Source organism: Carcharhinus amblyrhynchos, chromosome 26 (assembly GCF_965287045.1).
Source record: "Carcharhinus amblyrhynchos chromosome 26, sCarAmb.v2.hapA, whole genome shotgun sequence".
Classification (NCBI taxonomy): domain Eukaryota; kingdom Metazoa; phylum Chordata; class Chondrichthyes; order Carcharhiniformes; family Carcharhinidae; genus Carcharhinus; species Carcharhinus amblyrhynchos.
In genome coordinates, this window is record NC_137349.1 from 13604848 (window position 1) to 13627915 (window position 23068).

A 23068-nucleotide genomic window follows, 5' to 3' on the forward strand; every position below is an offset into this window, starting at 1 on the left:
GCTTAAAGTCTACCCAGTCTAAGCTTTTGGTCACTGCAGGTCATCAAGTTCAGGCTGCTTCACTATGTTTGCCCTAAATAAACAGAAAAGTCACTGCCCAGAGATAAAACTGCACACTAAACTACAAACTTGGTCAACCAAGCTAAACACTAAGAAAGGGGGGGTCTTTTAATAAACTGATATTTTCTGTATGGTGTAGAACTCCTGAGATCTAGACTCATTCTACCAGTCCCTGGAAAGTCAGGGTCACCTGGTCCAGGCCTCCTTGTGGACACCGGAAGGATGGTGTCAAGGGTTCGGAAGAGGTCAGGATCTAGACCTTCAGCAGGATTTTTACAGATAGCAGCCTCCAGACCAGGGGGCCATGTCGCTGAGGCAGGAACATGCTTTAGGTAGGGGAGAAGGAAGAAAACAAAAAAATTCCTGAACACTGCGTGAGAGCAGAATGCTGCTAACACAAGCTGCGATCAACTCTGTACAAATAGGACTTGCTCAACTGGCATGGCTGGTATACCTTTTTCAGCCTAATTAATTATATTGCATCAAATAACCATTTCTGCTTAATAAATTATCTTAAAATTACTTTAGTAAACATCCTCTCTCAAATGGTGGAAAGGTGCAGTGTGTAAAATTATGTATTTGAATAAAAAGTCAAGCCTCTCACTGACAAGATGGTCAATGATAGGAGCAGTTTAAAGCTGCAGGATTTTGTACTCAGGTCAACACACACAACTAACACAAACAATTGCATTTATTTATATAAAAAAAGTGTAGTTTACCACTGGAGAAATGGTTACACACACATGGGGAGAGAGACTAGAGAGCAACCTTCTCAACACTCAGGGAATGAGCCCCACAGTTTTAACTGATCTGATAGTCCCTCATGTAGCTGAGAGCTTTACTGTAAAATACATTACACACAATGTTCAGAGTGAGGTTCTCTCAGTCCAGGCAGTCACTCTCTCTCCCATGGCCATTCATTCATACACTCAGCCGAGCAATCACTCATTCGCTCTCAAACACCCAGTTGTGGTCTGGGTAATTACTCACTCTTGACCTGGGCACTGGACAGCAGGTCAAGCTGGGAATGACAAGAGTGAGGTGTGCCTATAAACATGGGAAAGTCCAGTGCTTGCTCCCACGGGCAAGGGGAATGTTACAGGCCGGACGCATCAGCACCAAGAGGAAGCTCTGACAGTGGGTCAGAAAAGCGGCGCTGGACCTTTGCTGGAGTTGGTTTGACATCGTCAGTCTGAGCTGAGAGCTGGAGTTCAGGTGCGACAATGAACATGGAGCGAATGTTGTCAGATCGTCGCGATGGCAGCTCACGTCGCCGTACTGTGAGCACCTGCAACTGGCGCTGCCCATCTGCAGTGCCCGCTTCCGCAGGGATACGGCCCACAGTGCTGACCATGCCAGGGGGCAGTTTGATGTTTCGCGTGGGCAATGCAGCATTGCGCCGAGGTAACTTGATGCTCGAAAGCATGGAAAAGGCACGTCGTTGTACAAGAGAAGGGCGAACCGGCAGAGTCCCGGGTTCATTCAGGGGAACGCGCTGCTCAGGGAGGCCAGGTGGGGGCTGGAGCGAGGACACAGACTGAGGCAAAGGTCGGGGCTTTCCTGTGAACTTGAACACCGCCGCACCTGGAGGGAGACAGAGAGAAAGAGCATTTATTTACACCAGTGAGCTTGTAGTGAGACGGGTGTCACAGACATGGGTTGCGCTGTCTAATGTACAAATCACACTGAACTACTCCACACACACTGAGCTAAAAGAACCTTGGAGATTTGTAAGTATACAAGGTTGCAACCTACTTTTTACTGACCTCCGGCCTCCCCTTGCACTGGCCGATCATCGAGCAGACTCTCCATACTGAGAGAGGCCTCTGAATCCATGTTTTCCTCATCAGAACCTCTTTGTTCCAACTCCGGGAGTTCAAGTGTCAGCTGATCCCTGTGAGAGAGAGCAGGGTGTCAGTGTGCGTGGGATCCGTACCCCAGTGAGAGTCAGTGTGCGTGGGACCCGTACCCCAGTGAGAGTCAGTGTGCGTGGGACCCGTACACCAGGGAGAGTCAGTGTGCATGGGACCCGTACCCCAGTGAGAGTCAGTGTGCGTGGAACCCGTACCCCAGTGAGAGTCAGTGTGCGTGGGACCTGTGTCCCAGGGAGAGTCAGTGTGCGTGGGACCCGTACACCAGGGAGAGTCAGTGTGCATGGGACCCGTACACCAGGGAGAGTCAGTGTGCGTGGAACCCGTACCCCAGTGAGAGTCAGTGCCTTGCAGAATGATGCAGTTCTTAACTCACCTCTCTTCCTTTATCGATTGGATTCGCTCCATCAAGATTTCCTCTTCATGTTCCATGTCAGTGTCTGAAGGCTCTTCCTCATCTAGGCTTCCCAACTTTTGCGGCTTCTCCTCAATAGCTTTTGGACTACGGGGTCCTTTGTTCTGAAAGGAGATGGGGGAAAATGATCAAGGCTCCTGATCTCTATGTGATCCGTGCTTCCAACGGGCAGGCTGATATCTAGATCCTTGGGACAATAGGGACTGAGGGATACATCTCAGCCCCGGATCCAGTTCTTAATCCTGACCCAGCGACACCCATGTGCATGTGGACAGGGTGACAGCCAGCAGGAGAAAGGTGTGTCTGTAAAACCTGACCCCAGGAGGAGGCTTCAGGAGCGGCTTGAGGGGAAGGCTTGAATTGTAGAACTGACTATTACAACTTTCAATATATACGATCTTGCCCACAGGCCACAGCTTGGCTCTGTCTCTCTACAGAGGTGGCCAGCTCCTAGCTGGTGAGGGTGAAGATGGGAGTGAGCGGGGTGGATGTGGGGTTGGCATGGGATAGGTGAGATCATTGGAGAGCAGTCTTCAGCCAGATCTTCAACCATGCTGTTTACTCACTGAGATTTGCTGCATCTTTTAGTGAGTCAATTTGTCAACTCTCACTACCAAACGTTGACTGTGATTGTACACACTTGCAGCAATTAATAATGCATCCCATATCCACTTGCTGCCATGCCTTGGCAACACCAGACCAATGGGACAGCTGTCAGGGAGGGGGCATGGAGTGAAAAATCCAATTGGGGAGTTTGCAAATGAAGTGAGCATTATGAGGGGGCAGGGTTCAGGGTTCAGGGGACAAACACAACAACACACGCGCTGTGAACAGGTGGTTGCTAGTGATGGAGTTGAGTGCGGGAGGGGTTGGTTTCATGCGATAACCAAGGAATGAAAAGAGAACATGCGGAGAAAGGGTCAAATGAACCAGCCCAGTACCTACCAGCACCCCATCGTATGGAGCAGAGAACCCAACTTCAAGAGGCCAGAGCTGGAGAGTGAGAGTGAGACAGTGAGAGAGAGAGAGAGAGAAGGCACCAAACATTGTCCCAATCAGATCACCGTCAAATACAAGATCAGAAACATTAACAGAGCAAATTCTTCAATCGATCCCACACCAAAAAGGAGAGTTGACACAGCAGAAGACACTGCCCCCTCCCAGTCAGCTGACCCTGACTCCCCAGTTACTGGCATCTTCTGTTCAGCTGCCATTCAGACCACGACAGTCAATTACAGTGATAAAATCCCAGGGAGAAAAGCTCCTTCAGGTCCAAAAAACAATAATTGCTTAGCACTAGACCTTTCTGATAGAGATATAGGCTCAATGGGCTGAATGGCCTCCTCTGGTTAATAAGATCACTCAGGAGTGAGAAGCCATTCAGCCCACTGAGCTGGCTCCAACATTCAGTAAGATCATAGTTGATTTGATTTGCAACCTTAACACCAGTTTCCTGCTCGAGCCCTTACTTCAGTTGCTGATCAGAAACCTACCTAGGTTAACCTTAAATGTATTCAATCGCCTCTGCTCTCTGTGGAAGCCAAATCAAGACACTAAAAGAAACTCCTCCTTCACTGGCCCTTAAAGGTGAGAACCTTTATTTTTAGCTTGATCTTCCAGATCCAGATCCCTCCATGAGGAACAACATGCCTTTAGCATCTACTCTGTCTTCTCTCCTCAGAACCTTGCATGTTTCAATCAGATTATCGCTTATTCTTCTGACCTCCAACAAGTGGAGGTCCAACCTAGAATCTCAGAATCCCTACGGTGCAGGAGGCCATTCGACCCCTTGAGTCTGCACCAACCACAACAGCACCCAGGCCCTACTCCCACGACCCCATGTATTTACCCTGCAGATCCTCCCAACACTAGGGTCAATCTAGCATAGCCAATCCACCTAACCCGCACATCTTTGGACTGTGGGAGAAAACCAGAGCACCTGGAGGAAACCCACGCAGACAAAGGGAGAATGTGCAAATTCCACACAGTGACCCAAGGCTGGAATTTAACCCGGGTCCCTGGAGCTGTAAGGCAGCAGTGCTAACCAGTGTGCCACCGTGCCACTCCCTGCTCAACCTTTCCTTATGAGATAAACCTCCTTCATCCCAGGAATCAGCCTTCTTGGTATCTGATGCAGGAGATGGAAACTGCACACAATGTTCTGGAGACAGTCTCACCAATGCTCTGTACAGTTGTAGTAAGACATCTCTACTTTTATACTCTATCTCCCAGGCAATAAAGGACAACAAGCCATCTGCTCTCTTAATTACTTGCTCTATCTGCACACTAACATTTTGGGATTTGTGTACTTCTCTCAAAGGGGTTGTGAATCTATGGAATTTGCTACCCCAAAGCATGGTGGATGCTGGGACAGTGAGTAAATTTAAGGAGGAGTTAGATTTTTAATTGGTAATGGGTTGAAGGGTTATGGGGAAGAGGCAGGAAAATGGGGATGAGGAGCATATCAGCCATGATCGAATGGCGGAGCGGACTCAATGGGCTGAACGGTGGAGCAGACTCGATGGGCCAAATGGCCTAATTCTGCTCCTATATCTTATGAACTTATGAATTTATGTACAAAGACAGCCAGATCCCCCTGTATCGCAGCATTTGCCATTTAATTAGTAATCTGCTTTCCCATTATTCCTGTCAAAGTGGACATCTCACTACATTATAATCCATCTGACAAATTTTGCCCACTCACTTTGTCTGTCTATATTCTTGTGTAGACTCTATCCTCCTTGCAACCCGCTTTGAGTCATTTTTATATCACTGGCCAATTTGGTTGCAATAATGGATCTCTTCATCCAAGTCATTAACATAGATTGGAAATAGTTGATTCCCCAGCACTGATCCCTGTGACTCGCCATTAGTTACACCTTGCCAACCTGAAAGTGATTTGATTTATCTCCAATATCTGTTTCCTGTTGATAACCCAGTCATCTGACCACCCCAATACCATGAGCTTTTATCCTATGAAATGGCACTTTATTGAATCCTGGAAGGTGCAGGGTGGAGAGTAAAAGAGGGGATACGAGAAAGCTCTGGCTGGTAAAAGGGAAAGCTCCATGATACTCTACAAATACACCAATGGGTAGAGGATAACCAGGTAAGGCCCATTAGTGATGATGGGGGCCATTTACAGGTGGAGTCAGAGACTTCAACGAACGCCATGACATTAGCAAGTTTTGAGGAACAAAGGGACTTTAAAGACAGAAGGGCATGTTAATGGGTGAAAATTGCAACTGGGACACTTTATCAATCGAGGCATAGGTTACAAAAGCAGGGAAGTTTGCACCGACACACAAGAAACACCTGACCTCCCACTTAATCCCAATTGCCAGCACTTGGTCCATGGCCCTGAACGCAGGGAAGTCATCTTGGAGTTGTGTAGAAATTTGGTGAGCCACAGACAAAGTGTCAAAAGAGAAAATGCTGGAAAATCTCAGTAGGTCTGGCAGCATCTGTAAGGAGGAGGTGCTGCCAGACCTGCTGAGGTTTTTGAGCATTTTCTCTTTTGGTTTCAGATTCCAGCATCCGCAGTAATTTGCCTCTTTACACAGATAGAATACAGTTCTGGTCGTCACATTATAGGCAGGATGTGATTGCACTGGAGTGGGTGCAGAGGAGATTCACCAGGATGCTGCCTTGGATGGAGCATTTAAATTATGAAGTGAGATTGGGTAGGCTTGGGTTGTTTTTGTTGGAGCACAGAAGACTGAGGGGGCGACCTGATCGAGGGGTGCAAGATTATGAGGGGCACGGACAGAGCAGACAAGGAGCAGCTATTCCTCTTCGTTGAAGGGTCAGTCACGAGGGGACATAGGTTCAAGGTGAGGGGCAGAAGGTTTAGGGGGGATGTGAGGAAAAACTTTTTTACCCAGAGGGTGGTGACGGTCTGGAATGCGTTGCTTGAGAGGGTGGTGGAGGCAGGATGCCTCACATCCTTTAAAAAGTACCTGGATGAACACTTGGCACATCATAACACTCAGGGCTATGGACCAAGTGCTGGCAAGTGGGGTTAGGTGGGAGGTCAGGTGTTTCTCATGTGTCGGTGCAGACTCAATGGGCCAAAGGGCCTCTTCTGCACTGTGTGATTCTGAAGATCATGGGAGGAAAGCCATGAGATCCAGAGAGGATTGTCAACCTTTATCCCATGCATTTTCCAGGTTTTTTTTTTCTAATGATTGTGATTATTTTACTTCCTTTTGTTTTGTGATTTCCTCCAATCTTGAGATGCCTCTAACGCAAGTCAGATACAAAATAAAAGCAAAATATTGCGGATGCTCTGACAAAGGGTCATCTGGTGCAAAACATTTGCTCTATTCTCTCCCCACAGATGCTGTCAGACCTGCTGAGATTTTCCTGCATTTTCTGTCAGACACAAAACACTTGGGACAAAATCTCAACCATTTCCTAGTTTCCCGTTATCATTTCCCCCGCCTCAACCTCTCTCTCACTCACTTTAGCAACTCTTTTCCTTTTGCTATATTGTACAAGGTTATACAGTCTGTTTTTATATATCTTGCTAGTTTTCCTATCTTGCGATTTCCCCCTCTTTATTCTGCTTTTAGACGTCCTTTGCTAATTTCTTAAATTTTCCCAATGTTCTGTACTTCCGTTTAAGATTGAGGTGAGGAGGAATTTCTTCACTCAGAGGGTTGCGAATCTTTGGAATTCTCTGCACTAGAGGACAGTAGTTGCTCAGTCATCGAGCAAGTTTAAGACTGAAATCTATAGGTTTCTATGTATTAAAAACATCGGGTAATATGGGGATAATGCAGGAAATGGTGTAGATGTACAAGATTAGCCATGATCCTATTGAATTGTGGAATGGATTGGAAGGGCTGAATGGCCTACTCCTGTTATTTTTGTACGTTCTTTCCCCAGTACTGGAGCCAGTGCCCCAGGAACCAAAGCCCATTCCCCCAGACCGATCTTAGAGCCATCGATTCTTGATCTGATTCATCCTGAGCCAGTTCACTGGAGGCTCAGGCAGTAATCCAGAGATTATTACATTTTTAGGTCAGTGTTTTAATTTGACCCCTAGCCACTCATACTCTGAACCTCTTTTTCGTTCCTACCTGTGTAGTAGGTGCCCATATTAACCCCACCAGGCAGGTAATACAACCTTTGGGACTGTCACTCTTGGCTGCAGAGATCAGTATCTATCTGGTACAGCAGACTCAAAGGGGCTGAAGGGCCTCCTCAGGTTCATGTGTAACAGGTTGAAGCGGGGGGTGGGGGGGGTGCTCAATGGCCTCCTTTGCTTCACAGACATCAGGCTTGAGGGGACTGAAGGGCCCCTTCCTGCTCCTCTATACTGAGGTGGTTAGCGATATTATCATTGGACTAGTAATCCAGAGAGTCAGGGTCAACTCTGCTGACCCAGGTTCCAATCCCACCACAACTGATGATGAAATCTGAATTCAATAGAAATCTGGAATTAACAATACAACGGTGACCATGAAACCATTGTCGATTTTTGTGTAAAAACCCATCTGGTTGACTAATGTCCTTTCAGGAAGGAAATCTTCCCCAGTGTGACTCCAGATCCACAGCAACGTGATTGACCTTAACTCCCTGTGAAATGGCCCAGTGTGACACTCAGGTCAGGGGCAATTAGGGATGGACAACAAATGCTGGCCCAGCAATGCTCACATCCACGAACAAATTTTAAAAATTAGGAGTGATTTTGCTGCCTTACTCGGAGGAGGGAGAGGCGGCGAACCGCAAGCTGTTCTTCCGTCTCCAACTGGGCAATTCCATCCATTTTGATTTTGTATTTCTGCATCTGTTCCGTGATCAGGAGCTCAACACACCTGTAACCAGAACACACACAAACCATCAAACACAGCAAGTCATATCAACCCACAGAGTACCAGCCAGGACTTACATTTAAAGAACAAAGAAAATTCCAGCACAGGAACAGGCCCTTCGGCCCTCCAAGCCTGCATCAACCATGCTGCCCAACTGAACTAAAACCCTTCCGGGGACCGTATCCCTCCTGTCCCATCCTATTCATGTATTTGTCAAGACACCCCTTTGAAGTCACTACCGTATCTGCTTCCACTACCTCCCCCGACAATGAGTTCCAGACACCCACCACCCTCTGTGTATAAAAACTGCCTCATACACCAACACAGCCAAAGTGTAGTCACTGTTGTAATGTGGAAATTTCAGTAGCCTATTCATGCACAGCAAGATTCCACAAACATGTAATTTGATAATGACCATGTAATCAGTTTGAGAGATGTTGGTTAAGGGAAAGTTAATGCTCTGAATAGTGCCACGGTGTTAATTGTATCAATTGAGGTTAAGTGCATACCGATTCGATAGCTAATCAAGCACATATAAAGAGACATGTGCTGACAGGGAGAGAGTAGCGTCAGGAGGTATATGTCAGTATTGTTTAACACCATGAATAAATCTATCCCGAGTAAAGGCTGGCTTTGGATTCTACTTCACCATTGGCTATCAGGAGCGTAACAATGGAATATTTTACATACAACTGCGAGAGTGGATGGAACCTTGATTTAAAGTCTCATCAGAAAGGTGGCACCTCTGGCAGTGCAGCATTCTCTCAGTACTGCCACAGACTGTGTCAGACTAGAGCACATGCACGCGCACACACACACACACCAGTGCCTGGGGCTTCAGTATTCTCTCTCTCACTCTCTGAATACAGTATTAGTTTCACAGTGGAATAAGATCAGATGAAAACCCACATGGTTGTCTTGGAGACATCCTTCATACTTGTCAGTGGATCCGAGTTGTCTGGTGAACGGAGAATGCACGGTGCAAAGACAATCGCCAAAGCGTTGGGAGACATACGATTCATCTCTTCCAAAACAGCCACTCTGAAACCAACAGTACAGTCATGGTGAGGGGAGAAACTTCACAATAATACCAGCCAGAACAGAGAGTTTACAAATCATGTTCCCAGCTCCTTAAAGTGACAGGAAGTAGTTGGTTCCATTGCGACTAATTAGGTAAATGTTTGGCTCCTTGACATTTTGTACAACAACCTGCATTTATTTTGTGCTTCCAACAAGCAAGCTCTCCCTCAAAGCACTTCACAGAAGCTACTCAGAACAAGATGGATACCAAGATCAAGAAGGAATGGTCAAAAGCTTGGTCAGGGACGGTTTTATGTAGAGACAATAAGAAGTCTCACAACACCAGGTTAAAGTCCAACAGGTTTATTTGGTAGCACGAGCTTTCGGAGTGACACACTGAAAGCTCGTGCTGCCAAATAATCCTGTTGGACTTTAACCTGGTGTTGTGAGACTTCTTACTGTCTCTACATAAAACTATCTCTGACCAAGCTTTTGGTGTTGTGAGACTTCTAACTGTGCCCTCCCCAGTCCAACGCCAGCATCTCCACTTTACGTGGAGAGGCAGAAAGATATAATGAGGAAATTCCAGATCTTAGACAATGTGAAGATATGGTCACCAGTGGTTATTAGCATGGATAGAGGATTGGCTAACTAATAGAAAACAGAATCGGGATAAATGGGTCTTTTTCCGGGTTGGCAAGATGCAACTGGGTGGCCAGAATATTCACACATTGGGAGTTTGCAAAAGAATAGGTGACGGTCCAAGAACAGATGAGTGTAAGAAGGAGCTGAAGCGAGATGGTATTATGGAAACAGGAGAAGGAAATCCTGGTCAGATGCTCAGGTGAGTCAATATGACTCAGTGTCAAGAGATTGAAGTTGTGGCAGGGTCCAAAGACAATGTTTAGCCTCAAGAATTTGCAACTAGATATCAGACAACACAGAGGATGCAGAGGGGTTGACTAAGGGGTGAGGGTGGTGGAGCGGGGGAGAGACAACAAGTCGTTGGTATCATGAACGGACGTGAGGAACCTGTTCCCAGAGCTGTGGATATTGTCACCGACTGGCAACATATGGATAAAGAGGAAGGCGCCAAGAGTCCATCCTTGAGGGATTCTAATGTAACAATGCAAGTCACGTTAGATCTGATCGGAATTGATCGGAGATACCCTAACTGTGGAAACAAACAAGATCAGTCCCACTGTACAGAGGAGTGATTTGAAAAAAGTTTCCTTTAGGATAATTGGGCAAAAGTTTTGTCCATTGAAGTTTTGATCATGGGAATAATTGGAGTTTGATTATAATCTGTTGAGATTCTGTCCATTGGGATGAGATTTAGTCCATTCAAATTCTGAGTGCAGGAATGAATGGGGAAATAGTCACATTTGACCCAGTGAGATTCTATCTAATAAGGAGGAATGGGAAGGGTTTGGGGGAGTGTACATAGACTGTCCATTTTCTCATGACTCAATCTCACATTTCCACATGAGTTTCACAAACTCAATGTTCCAAAATGACTCAAAGCTAGTGAAATAGGTTTGAAGTGTAGTCACTACTGTAATGCAGGGAAATGGTGTTCCAGAATTGTCTAAAGTAGCACAGAACTCAGTGAATAAATATTTCCATTTTTATGAAATGATCAACAGTTTAAATAAATGAATTCACTGCCAAACCAGATGGCAGATTGCCCACTCATCGTCAAACAGCCTGGCACCCAATCTCAGGGAGCCAACTCTCTGGTTTCTTCACTGACTGGGTCAGGGTCCCAATGAAGGTGAACAGCAAACAGCCTAGGGTCACTCTCTACACATGGGCTGTCGAGAGGAGCGTGTGTTCCCAGTGGCAGATCGTTAGTAGTTTCTCGGATGTAGAGTTGATCATTTGGAAAATCACAGTTTGTCGCATTGACTCTTCCCCCTTCCCACCCACCGAAAATCTGACCTGCCATTCCAACCCATACCAAATGTAAGCCCCCACCCCACCTCCCAACCCAGCCCCCAACCTTCCCCACTGAGAGTGTGGCCCTAAACCCTTTCCACAGAGGGGGTGTGACACCCCCCTCATCCCCTTTTTCTCTGCGTCAGCTCTTTCCACTGTGAGAGCACAAGGGGTTGATGCCCCTGGTCTGAGTGTTAAGGTTTGAATGTTGGCTTTTGTCAGGATTGTGTGTCCATTGCCATGGTTACTCCATTTCCAGCTTTCCTCTTACTTGACTAAGTGGAAGACGAGGCGTTCTAACGTGCAGTAAAAGGGGCCCGGCAGCTGGTCCAGGACGCTGTAAACCGCTTGTACCTGCTCCTGTCTCCCCGGGTGTTCTGATGGACAGAGGGAAAAAAAAATAAACAGCGTAGAAATGGGAAGTGATACATTTTACTAGCAAGGATGAGGAAGAGGTCATGTCAACTAACAATATCATCTTAAAGAGAACTTAAGGGACACGGAGACCAGCGTGTACAGACACAAAGCTTTGACAGTAGCACAAATTTTAAAAAATTGTATTAAAAAAAGGCAGGCGGGATCCTGATGTTTATAAATAGAGGCAAAGAAAACAAATGTAAAAGATCACGCTAAACTTTTATAACTCGCTGGTGAGGTCTCAGTGAAGTATTTTGTTCGATTCTGTAATCACAGATTCAGAAAGATGTCAGGCCTTGGTGAGGGCACAGAGGAAAGTTACTTAAAAATGCTCCCAGTGGCAGGAAGGTTCATAACCAGAGGGACACAGAGTGAAGAGAACCAGACGGGGAGACCAGGAGAATTTTTACCCAGCGTGTTGCTGTGATCTGGAAGGCGCTGCCTGAAAGGGTGGTGGAAGCAGATTCGATAGAAACTTTTAAAAGACATAAATACTTGGAGGACAAACTTTTCAAGGGAGTGAGATTAATTTGACAGATTTACTAAAATTGACACAAGCCTGATGGGCTGAAAGGCCTACTCCAGTTCTGTCAATTCTAACATTGAGACCGTAGAAATATGAAATACTCAATGCTAATCCAAACTGCACTCACTCACCAATAGCATGCAGGAAGTCATTATACAGGGAAAAGGTCATTAGCGGGATTGGGAGTTCACGGAGCCATTGCTTAAGCACTCCAGTGATGGCGTGAATGTGGTACTTCTCCAAGCTAACGGATGTAGGGTCTGAAACAGAGAGAGACAAACTTTACAAACACATGATCACAGTGTGCACACTGCAATACAGAATAAAGCTCCCTCTACACTGTCCCCATCAAACACCCCCAGGATAGGTACAGCATGGGGTTAGATGCAGAGCTCCCTCTACACTGTCCCCATCAAACACCCCCAGGACAACAACAGCATGGGGTTAGATTTTCTTTTTTGTTTAAGGGATGTGAGAGTCGCTGGCTAGACCAGTACTTATTGCCCATTCCTAACTGCCCCTGAGAAGGTGGTGGTAATTGTTGTCTTGAACTGCTGCAGTCCCCGAGGTGTAGATACAAACACAGTGCTGTTAGGAAGGGAGTTCTAGGATCTTGACTCAGCGATAATGAAGGAACGGGTGAGTGTCTCAGTGGAGAATGTCCGGGTGGTGGAGTTCCCAGACATTTGCTGCCTAAGGAACCTTGGTGAGTTCCTGCAGTGCATCGTGTAGATGGTACACACACACACAAATGGAACTGCGTGTTGGTTGTGGAGGGAGTGAATGTTGAAGATGGTATTGTGGTGCCAACCAAATGGGCTGCTTGGTCTGGGGTGGTGTCGAACTTTGAGAGTGTTGTTGGAGTCGCACTCATTCAGACAAGTGGAGAGAATTCCATCACACTTGTGCCTTGTAGATGGTGGACAGGCTTTGAGGATTCAGGAGGTGAGTTACTCTCACAGGATTCCCAGTCTCTAACCTGCTGTTGTAGCCACTGTGTTTATGTGGCTTTGAAGAAGTCGCACAGACTCAAAACATTAACGTTTTTTCTCTCTCCACAGACGCTATCAGATCTGCTGAGACTTTCCATATTTGCTGTTTTGGTATCACTAGTCCAGTTCAGTTCAGCTTCCAGTTTGGTGTCTGGTGAATGTTAATCCCCAGGATATTGACTGTGGGGATTCAGGGATGCAAAAGCCATTGAATGTCAAGGACTGATGTTCAGGGCGGCACGGTGACACAATGGTTAGCACTGCTGCCTCACAGTGCCAAAGACCCAGGTTTGGGTCACTATCTGTGTGGAGTCTGCACATTCTCCCCATGCCTGCATGGGTTTCTCCTGGATGGTCCGATTTCCTCCCATAGTCTGAAAGATGTGCTGGTTAGGGTGCATTGGCCATGCTAAATTCTCCCTCAATGTATCCGATCAGGCGCCGGAGTGTGGCGACTAGGAGATTTTCACAGTGGCTTTATAGCAGCGTTAATGTAAGCCTACTTGTGACACTAATAAATAAACTTAAATAAGCTTAAACTTAAATAAGCTTAAACTTAAATTTAAATAAACTTACACCCTCTCTTGTTGCAGACGGTCATTGCCTGGCACTCATGTGGGATGAATGTTATTTTCCACTTGTCCGCCCAAGCCTGGATATTGTCCAGGTCTTGCTGCATTTGAACATGGACTGCTTCAGTATCTGAGGAGTCGCGAATGGTGCTGAACACTGTGCAATCATCGGCGAACATCCCCACATGGTAGCACAGTGGTTAGCATTGCTGCTTCATAGCTCCAGGGTCCTGGGTTTGATTCCCGGCTCGGGTCACTGTCTGTGCGGAGTTTGCTCATTCTCCTTGTGTCTGCGTGGGTTTTCTCCGGGTGCTCCGGTTTCCCGCCCACAGTCCAAAGATGTCTGGGTTAGGTTGATTGGCCCATGCTAAAATTGCCCCTTAGTGTCCTGGGATACATAGGTTAGAGGGATTGGTGGGTATAACATGTAAGGATATGGGGATAGGGCCTGGGTGGTACTGTGTTCGGTGTGGACTCGATGGGCCAAAGGGCCTCTTTCTGCACTGTAGGGTTCGATGACATCTGACCTTATGACGGAGGGAAGGTCATTGATGAAGCAGCTGAAGATGGTTGGGCTCAGGACACTAACCCTGAAGAACTCCTGCAGTGATGTCCTGGACCTGAGATGATTGATCTCCAACCACCACAACCAGCTTCCTTTGTGCCAGGTATGACTCCAACCAGCAGAGAGTTTTTTCCCCTACTTCCTGCTGATGCCAGTTTTACCTGGGCAACTTGATGTCACACACAGATAATGGCTGCCTTGATGTTAAGGGCTGTCACTCTCACCTCACCTCTGGAATTCAGCTCTTTCGCCCATGTTTGAACCAAGGCTGTAGTGAGGTCAGGAACTGAGTGACCCTAACTGGGTGTCACTGAGCAGGTGCTGCTTGATAGCGCTGTCGATAACCCCTTCCATCACTTCACTGATGATCGAGAGTAGACTAATGGGTGGTAATTGGCCAGGTTGGATTTGTCCTGTTTCTCGTGTAGAGGACATATCTGGGCAACTTTCCACAATGTCGGGTAGATGCCAGTATTGTAACTGGACTTGGCTAGGGGAGCGGCAAGTTCTGGAGCATAAATCTTCAGGCCTATTGCCAGAATATCATCAGGGCCTATTGCCCTTGCAGTATCCAGTGCCTTCTTGATATCATGAGGAGTGAATCGAATTGGCTGAATACTGACAGGAGTTGAATACAGGAATTGGGACATCTTGTTCAAGTTGTACAAGACATTAGCAAGGCCGCATTTGGAATACCGTATACAGTTCTATTATAGAAAGGATATTATTAAACTAGAAAGAGTGCAGAAAAGATTTACTAGGATACTATCAGGACTCGATGGTTTGAGTTATGGAGAGAGACTGGATAGACTGGGACCTTTTTCTCTGGAGCGTAGGAGGCTGAGGGGTGGTCTTATAGAGGTCTACAAAATAATGAGGGACATAGATCAGCTAGGTAGTCAATGAATTCCACAGGCTCACCACTCTCTGGATGGAGAACCGTCTCCTCATCTCTGTCCTAAATGTCTATCCTGAATCCTCAAACTGTGACCCCTGGTTCTGGACAAAAGCACAAGAACAAATCACTTACCCTCTTCCAACCTCTGCCGTAACTCCTTCATCTTATTTGCTGCTCCAGATTTCCGGTAAATTCCCTCGGTGTACAATCCATTCATTTCCACGTACTCCACCAGCACCTCCATCACCACAGGCACCGCCTGGCTCTCATCAGTCAATTCACTGACCCCCACGCCAAAATGCTGCGACATCCCCTCAGCGTCGCTCTGAGGATATTGAAGAGACAGTGAGCTTGACAAAGCTGCCGCGATGGCACCGCGTGCCCCTGCTGCGGGCCTGGCACGGTGACTGTCTGTTCTGATGCAGTGCCGGGCACTGCGATAGAGCTCACCACGGGCACCAGCTGCTCCATGGCTGACGAGGGAAGTTAAGGACAGCATCAAAGCAAAAGGAGAAGCGTGCAAAGTGACGAGGATTAGTGGGGAGCCAGAGGATTGGGAAACTGTAAAAGCAAACAGAGGACAACTGGAAAAGCAATAAGGGGGGGGGAGAAGAACGGTTAAGGACTCTGGGTCTGTACTCGTTGGGAGTTTAGAAGGATGACGGAGGATCTTATTGAAATTTACTGCGAGGCCTGGATAGAGTGGACGTGGAGAGGATGTTTCCACTAGCAGGAAAAACTAGAACCAGGGGGCACAACCTCAGTCTACAGAGACGATCCTTTAAAACAGAGATGAGGAGGAATTTCTTCAGCTAGAGAGTGGTGAATCTGTGGAACTCTTTGCCACAGAAGGCTGTGGAGGCCAGGTCACTGAGTGTCTTTAAGACAGAGATAGGTCGGTTCTTGATTAATAAGGGTTATGGGGAAAAGGCAGGAGAACGGGGATGAGAGAAGTATCAGCCATGATTGAATGGTAGAGCAGACTCAATGGGCCAAGTGGCCTAATTCTGCTCCTATGTTTTATGGTCTTGTGGTTGAAGATGAAATATGAGTGTAAACTAGCCAGTAATATAAAAAGATAAGAAGAGATTTTTTCAATATATATAAGGTAAGAGAGAGGCAAAAATAGAAATTGGACCACTGGAAAATGAGGCTGGAGAGGTAATAATAGGAACCAAAGCAATGGCAGAGGAACTGAACAGTTACTTTGCATCAGTCTACATGGTGGAAGACACCAGTGGGATGCCAGAGCTCCAGGAGAGTCAGGGGGCACAGATAAGTGTAGTGGCCATCACTAAAGAGAAGGTTCTGGGGAAACAAAGGTCTGAAGGTGGGATAAGTCACCTGAACCAGCTGTACTACACGCCAGGGTTTTAAAAGAGATAGCTGAAGAAATTGTGGAGGCATTGCTGGTGATCTTTCAGGAATCACTGGAGGCAGGGAGGGTCCCAGAGGACTGGAAAGTAGCTAATGTAACACCGCTGTTTAAAGAGGGAGGCAGCAGATGGGAAATTATAGGCCAGTTAGTCTGACTTTGGTCATTAGTAAGATTTTAGAGTCCGTTATTAAAGATGAGAACATGGAGTACTTGGAAATGCATGATAAAATAGGAATGAATCAGCATAGCTTCGTCAAGGGGAGGTCATATCTGACAACTCTGTTAGAGTTCTTTGAGGAGGTAACAAGGGAGTTAAAGGAGAACCAATAGACATGATTTATTTAGATTTCCAGAAGGCCTTTGACAAGATGCCACATAGGCGACTGTTAAGTGCTTATGGTGTTAAGGGTAAGATCCTGGCATGGATAGAGGGGATTGGCTGACTGGCAGAAGGCAGAGAGTGAGGATAAAGAGGTCTTTTTCAGGATGGCAGCTGGTGACTAGTGATGTGACTCAGGGGTCAGTGTTGTGTCCACAACTTTTCACAATATACGTTAACGATTTGGAGGAAGGAACTGAAGGCACTGTTGCTAAGTTTGCAGATGATACAAAGATATGTAGGGGGACAGGTAGTATTGAGGAAGCTGGGGGGCTGCAGAAGGACTTGGACAGGTTAGGAGAGTGGGCAAAGAAGTGGCAGGTGGAATACAATGTGGAAAAGTGTGAGGTTATGCACTTTGGAAGGAGGAATGGAGGCATAGACTATTTTCTAAATGGAGAAATGCTGAGGAAATCAGAAGCACAAAGGGACTTGGGAGTCATTGTTCAAGATTCTCTTAATGTTAAAGTGCAGGTTCAGTCAGCAGTTAGAAAGGCAAATGTAATGTTAGCATTCATGTTGAGACAGCTAGAATATAAGAACAGGGATGTACTTCTGAGGCTGTATAAGGTTCTGGTCAGACCCCATGTGGAGTATTGTGAGTAGTTTTGGGCCCCGTACCTAAGGAAGATGAGCTGGCCTTGGAAAGGATCCAGAGAAGATTCACAAGAATGATCCCTGGAATGAAGAGCTTGTTGTTATGAGAAACGGTTAAGGACTCTGGGTCTGTACTCATTGGGAGTTTAGAAGGATGGGGAGGTGGGGGTGCGGGGGGTGGAATCTTATTGAAACTTACAGGATACTGCAAAGCCTGGATACAGTGGATGTGGAGAGAATGTTTCCACTAATATAAACAAACTAGAACCAGAGGGCACAACCTCAGGTTAAAGGGTCGATCCTTTAAAACAGAGATGTGGAGGAATTTCTTCAGCCAGCGAGTGGTGAATCTGTGGAGGCCAGGTCATTCAGTGTCTTTAAGACAGAGATAGGTCGGTTCTTGATTAATAAGGGGATCAGGGCTTATGGGGATGAGAAAAATATCGGCCTTGATTGAATGATGGAGCAGACGCGATGGGCTGAGTGGCCTAATTCTGCTCCTGTGTTTTACGGTCTTATTGCTAGTTTAAATAGCTCACCTTTTTGTTGTAGCCGGTTTGACAGGGGCTTTGGATCTTCATGAGGCACTTCTTGTGACACATCATTTTACAGGCTGGAAACAGAATGGAACAGATTATTTAGCTGGGTCGATCCAAAATACTGATCGGGCAGAAAGAAACAGCAAGTCCCAAAGAATTCTTCCTCTGCAATGACCTCTGTCACGATCGAAACAAACCTTCAATCAAATTGTTTCAATCTTCCTCATAGTGGAAATGGAATGGTCACCATGAGAGCAGTCAATGAGATGGGAGGCGCATTCTCCCCATGCTTGCGTGGGTTTTCTCCGGGTGCTCCGGTTTCCTCCCAAACCCCAAAGATGTGCTCTTAGGCTGATTGGTGTAACAAATTGTCCCTAAATTAGTCTCCCCTCAATCTGGTTTCCAATGTGGAGTGCCGTAAGCATAGACAAGGGTCATGGGTGGAGAGGGGACTCACAGTGTTGAAATGGCGGCGCGGGCTCGTTGGGCCGAAGGGCCTGTTTCCCGTGCTATGTTGTTCTTTGAATTGATTTAATTTATGCAAATGACACCAAATGGAGTCTTTAAACTCATGACCAAAACTATAGCTAAATCTCCCAATAAAAGCAGGATTATTTGGTGAGCAAAGCGCAGTGAGTAGAGGATAGTTATACAATATAAATCAATCCCAGTCACATACAGCACTGCAGCTCCAGTGGGATCGACAGGGAATGTCACTAGCCAGGTAGAAAGCGGTATCCCCAAAACTTTATTCACGCCTGGTGACGTCCCCACTGTGTTCTGGATAAAGGATAATCCCTGCTCTGCTTCTCACAGACTGAGCTGGAGAGCTGGTACTGGCCTTGCCAGAGTCTTCACGTCCAGGCCAATGCCTCGATTCATTTGGTACTTACTGCAGCAGAGTAGAACTTTGTCCATGGCCCAGATGTACGAGGAACACTGCTCGCACGACTGGCGGATGTTCACCTGGTAGCTACGGAACAAATGACCAAAGTGCTCCTCTTTCTGAAAAATGCAAAGTTAATCAAATCACAAACCATGACTCAGGCAACAGCCAACAATAAACAAAGGAGCCCCCAACCCCCCACCAACCAGCCAAAGAGAGTCCCAGGGGTGATCTCTACAATCCCTCCAAATTAATGCAGTCATACACTGTGACGAGACAAACAGTTCATTCTGTCCTGAGGACTTTGCTGAGGGTGATTTGGGCTAATTATCCTCATGAATTTTGCTCAGTTCTCTCAGGGCACCAGGATCCTTGTGTGACTCTGTGTCAATAACCCTCTCACACAGCAAATAATCACTGATCGAAGCCAATCTTAATGGGGAACAGAGAACGAGCTTTGTGATCCAATACTCACAATTTGATTCCTTTTCCGCCTCTTCTTGCGTGCTTTTGCTGGCTGCTCGAGAAAGAGAAAAAAACCGTCAAAATACAAGCTCGTTGGAACTCCGCTTGGCTCAGAATCTGAATGCTGGAAATCTCGGAGCAGGAGGAGGTTATTCAAACCCTGAACACCATCCAATGAGATCTACATTTCAAATCCATTTATCTCCCTTTGTCCAATATTCCTGCCATCCATGTCCAATAAAAGTCTCAGCACCTCAGGTTTAAAAGCTAAAATGACACCCCCCACCCCCACTCCGCGTCCACAGACTATTTGGGGAAGAAAGTTCCAGATTCCCACTCTCCTGTCGGTCTCTGACATCACCGCTGAAAATTCAAATCCTCCCCCTCCACTGCGCGGGTGGAATCCACCTCAAGTTGAGGTGAGGAGCAGTGGGGGATGGGTTCCTCTCATATCCTCCTTTCAGTCACCGCACTAATCACTCAGACTGAAACACTTGGCCCGTCACTCCTGTGCTGGCTCAGAAGAAGCAACCCAGTTAGCCCCACTCACCTGCTCAATCCTGCAAATGTTCAACTATTTCCCCAATTTTATTTTAAAAGTGATTAAATGTCCCTCCAGCGCCCTTTCAGGCAGCATTTTCCAGGTCACCACAACTCGCTGCCCCCCTGGTATTGTTACCGATTCTCTCCAGTCTGCGTCCCTCCTGCCGCTGGGAACATTTTCTCATTATTCACTTCATCAAAACGCTTTGTGGTTTTAATCGGCTCCATTGCCGAATCTTATTTGCTCCGCAAACAATCTCTGCAAATAACCGAAGCTCCTTGTTCCTGGTGCTTCCCTCTGCGCCATGTGGGGCCCAGAATTACCTTAAGCATCTCCATCTCCTCCTTCTTCGAATAACCCCGGGCAAACTCATCCAGCAAGGACTGGAAGAGGTTGAGAACGAACTGCACCTCAGTCTTCTGCCTCTCACCAACGATTCTGGCCAGGAGAAGTTGATAATTCCGCATCAGGTCCTTGTAGCTCACGTGCGTCTGCCCATTCTACAGAGGGAGGGAAATGGAGACTGCAATCAGATTTAAAATCATTACTTTGAACGTTGCTCCACAACTCAACAGAGCAAGGCTCCCAGGTTCAGCCCCTCGCCTGTACTGATCCGAATGCTGTGTGAGGGTTAGGCAGCAGAATGGAAGATTTGGCCTGGGCTGCACCCCTGCGATAACCAACAATATTCACTAACTTCAGAAATTAGGCAAGTGAATGCTCACTGGCGTAACCTGCACTCCAGAAAGAGTCAGCGTGTGTGGGAGCCGTACCCCAGTGAGAGTCAGTGTGTGTGGTACCCGTACCCCAGTGAGAGTCAGTGTGTGTGGTACCCGTACCCCAGTGAGAGTCAGTGTGTGTGGGAGCCGTACCCCAGTGAGAGTCAGTGTGTGTGGAACCCGTACCCCAGTGAGAGTCAGTGTGTGTGGTACCCGTACCCCAGTGAGAGTCAGTGTGTGTGGGACCCGTACCCCAGTGAGAGTCAGTGTGTGTGGGACCCGTACCCCAGTGAGAGTCAGTGTGTGTGTGGGACCCGTACCCCAGTCAGAGTCAGTGTGTGTGGGACCCGTACCCCAGTGAGAGTCAGTGTGTGTGGGACCTGTACCCCAGTGAGAGTCAGTGTGTGTGTGGGACCCGTACCCCAGTGAGAGTCAGTGTGTGTGGGACCCGTACCCCAGTGAGAGTCAGTGTGTGTGGGACCCGTACCCCAGTGACAGTCAGTGTGTGTGGGACCCGTACCCCAGTGAGAGTCAGTGTGTGTGGGACCCGTACCCCAGTGACAGTCAGTGTGTGTGGGACCCGTACCCCAGTGAGAGTCAGTGTGTGTGGGACCTGTACCCCAGTGAGAGTCAGTGTGTGTGTGGGACCTGTACCCCAGTGAGAGTCAGTGTGTGTGTGGGACCTGTACCCCAGTGAGAGTCAGTGTGTGTGTGGGACCCGTACCCCAGTGAGAGTCAGTGTGTGTGGGACCTGTACCCCAGTGAGAGTCAGTGTGTGTGTGGGACTGTACCGCAGTGAGAGTCAGTGTGTGTGTGGGACCTGTACCCCAGTGAGAGTCAGTGTGTGTGTGGGACCCGTACCCCAGTGAGAGTCAGTGTGTGTGGGACCTGTACCCCAGTGAGAGTCAGTGTGTGTGTGGGACCTGTACCACAGTGAGAGTCAGTGTGTGTGTGGGACCCGTACCCCAGTGAGTCAGCGTGTGTGGGACCCGTACCCCACTAAGTGTCAGTGTGTGTGGGACCAGTACCCCAGTGAGAGTCAGTGGGTGTGGGACCTGTACCCCAGTGAGAGTAGGTGTGTGTGAAATCCGAACCCTATGTTCACCCACAGTTGACAGTCCTGTTAATAAGAACATAAGAGCTAGGAGCAGGAGTGGCCCCTCGAGCCTGCTCCGCCATTCAATAAGATCATGGCTGATCTTTTTGTGGACTCAGCTCCACTGACCCACCCACTCACCATAACCCTTAATTCCTTTACTGTTCAAAAATGTATCTATCCTTGCCTTAAAAACATTCAGTGAGGTAGCCTCAACTGCTTCACTGAGCAGGGGATTCCACAGATTCACAACCCTTTGTGTGAAGAAGTTCCTCCTCAACTCAGTCCTAAATCTGCTTCCCCTTATTTTGAGGCTATGCCCCCTAGTTCTAGTTTCACCCGCCAGTGGAAACAACTTCCCTGCTTCTATTTTATCTATTCCCTTCATAATCTTATATGTTTCTATAAGATCTCCCCCTCATTCTTCTGAATTCCAATGAGTATAGCCCCAGTCCACTCAGTGTCTCCTCATAAGCCAACCCTCTCAACTCTGGAATCAACCTAGTGAATCTCCTCTGCATCCCCTCCAGTGCCAGTGTGTCCTTTCTCAAGTAAGGAGACCAAAACTGTACACAGTACTCCAGGTGTGGCCTCACCAGCACCTTATACAACTACAACATAACCTCACTGTTTTTAAACTCCATCCCTCGAGCAATGAAGGACAAAATTCCATTTGCCTTCTTAATTACCTGCTGCACCTGCAAACCAACTCCTTAAGATTCCTGCACAAGGACACCCAGGTCCCTCTGCACAGCAGCATGCTGCAATTTTTTAACCATTTATACTCACGTGGACGGGGTACATGCTTTTGAGGTTCAGTCGGAACTTCTCGGTCACTTTGATGAAGAGATCCTCGATTTTTGATTTCCGGGAAGCTTGGGAACTGAAGTCATTCACCTGGAAATGAAACATCGATCAATCAGCGAGAGAGCATAGAGTGTGGAAGCAGAGTGTGAGAAGGAGAGAGAGAGAGAGAGAGACAGGAGGCAGCGGCAGAGGGAGAGGGGGAGGGGGCCGGGGTCCGGAGGTGGTGGTGCAAGGTGAATACCAGAGGACGGAGTGAGTGAGGAGTCTTTGCACAGACGATGGGATTACCAATAGACCCCAGTTGCTGTCGGCCGGTCGCCGCCTCACCTTGTTCAGGAGGAATTCGTCCAGATTTTTCAGTTCATTGGCGTTGGTGATTTTCTGGCCTAGGTGGGCGCCCCACTGCTCCGACACGGTGGTGGCGTTACTGATCTTAATACTGCGGCTTCGCTTCACCTTTGTTGTGTTTTCTTTGGCAAGGTCCAGGTACGGATGACTAGCGGAATGAGCCAGGGGAAAAGTGGCAGATTTGCCCAACTCCCCTTCTGCAAAGAAAACAGCCGCA

General features: G+C 47.4%; 1 protein-coding gene across 4 annotated transcripts in view; it reads right to left on the reverse strand.

Annotated features, from left to right (window-relative positions):
• Positions 1–752: 752 nt before the first annotated feature.
• The window catches only part of myo9bl (myosin IXb-like), a 100067-nt gene continuing 77751 nt past the window's right edge, over positions 753–23068 (reverse strand). For 2 of the 4 annotated variants that reach the window (XM_080213165.1, XM_080213163.1), the window contains 15 exons: positions 22831–23048; positions 22486–22593; positions 20205–20381; positions 19348–19389; positions 18880–18991; positions 17987–18060; positions 15226–15418; positions 12198–12326; positions 11395–11500; positions 9075–9206; positions 8054–8168; positions 3292–3339; positions 2308–2450; positions 1827–1954; positions 753–1644 (listed from right to left, as the gene is read on the reverse strand). In XM_080213165.1, coding sequence (XP_080069291.1) covers positions 1157–1644; positions 1827–1954; positions 2308–2450; positions 3292–3339; positions 8054–8168; positions 9075–9206; positions 11395–11500; positions 12198–12326; positions 15226–15418; positions 17987–18060; positions 18880–18991; positions 19348–19389; positions 20205–20381; positions 22486–22593; positions 22831–23048 — 2213 coding nt within the window. In that variant the 3' untranslated portion in view covers positions 753–1156. Of the gene's footprint in view, positions 1645–1815; positions 1955–2307; positions 2451–3291; positions 3340–8053; positions 8169–9074; positions 9207–11394; positions 11501–12197; positions 12327–15225; positions 15419–17986; positions 18061–18879; positions 18992–19347; positions 19390–20204; positions 20382–22485; positions 22594–22830; positions 23049–23068 lie in introns of all 4 variants that reach the window. The other 2 variants (XM_080213166.1, XM_080213164.1) reach the window with 2 other exon arrangements.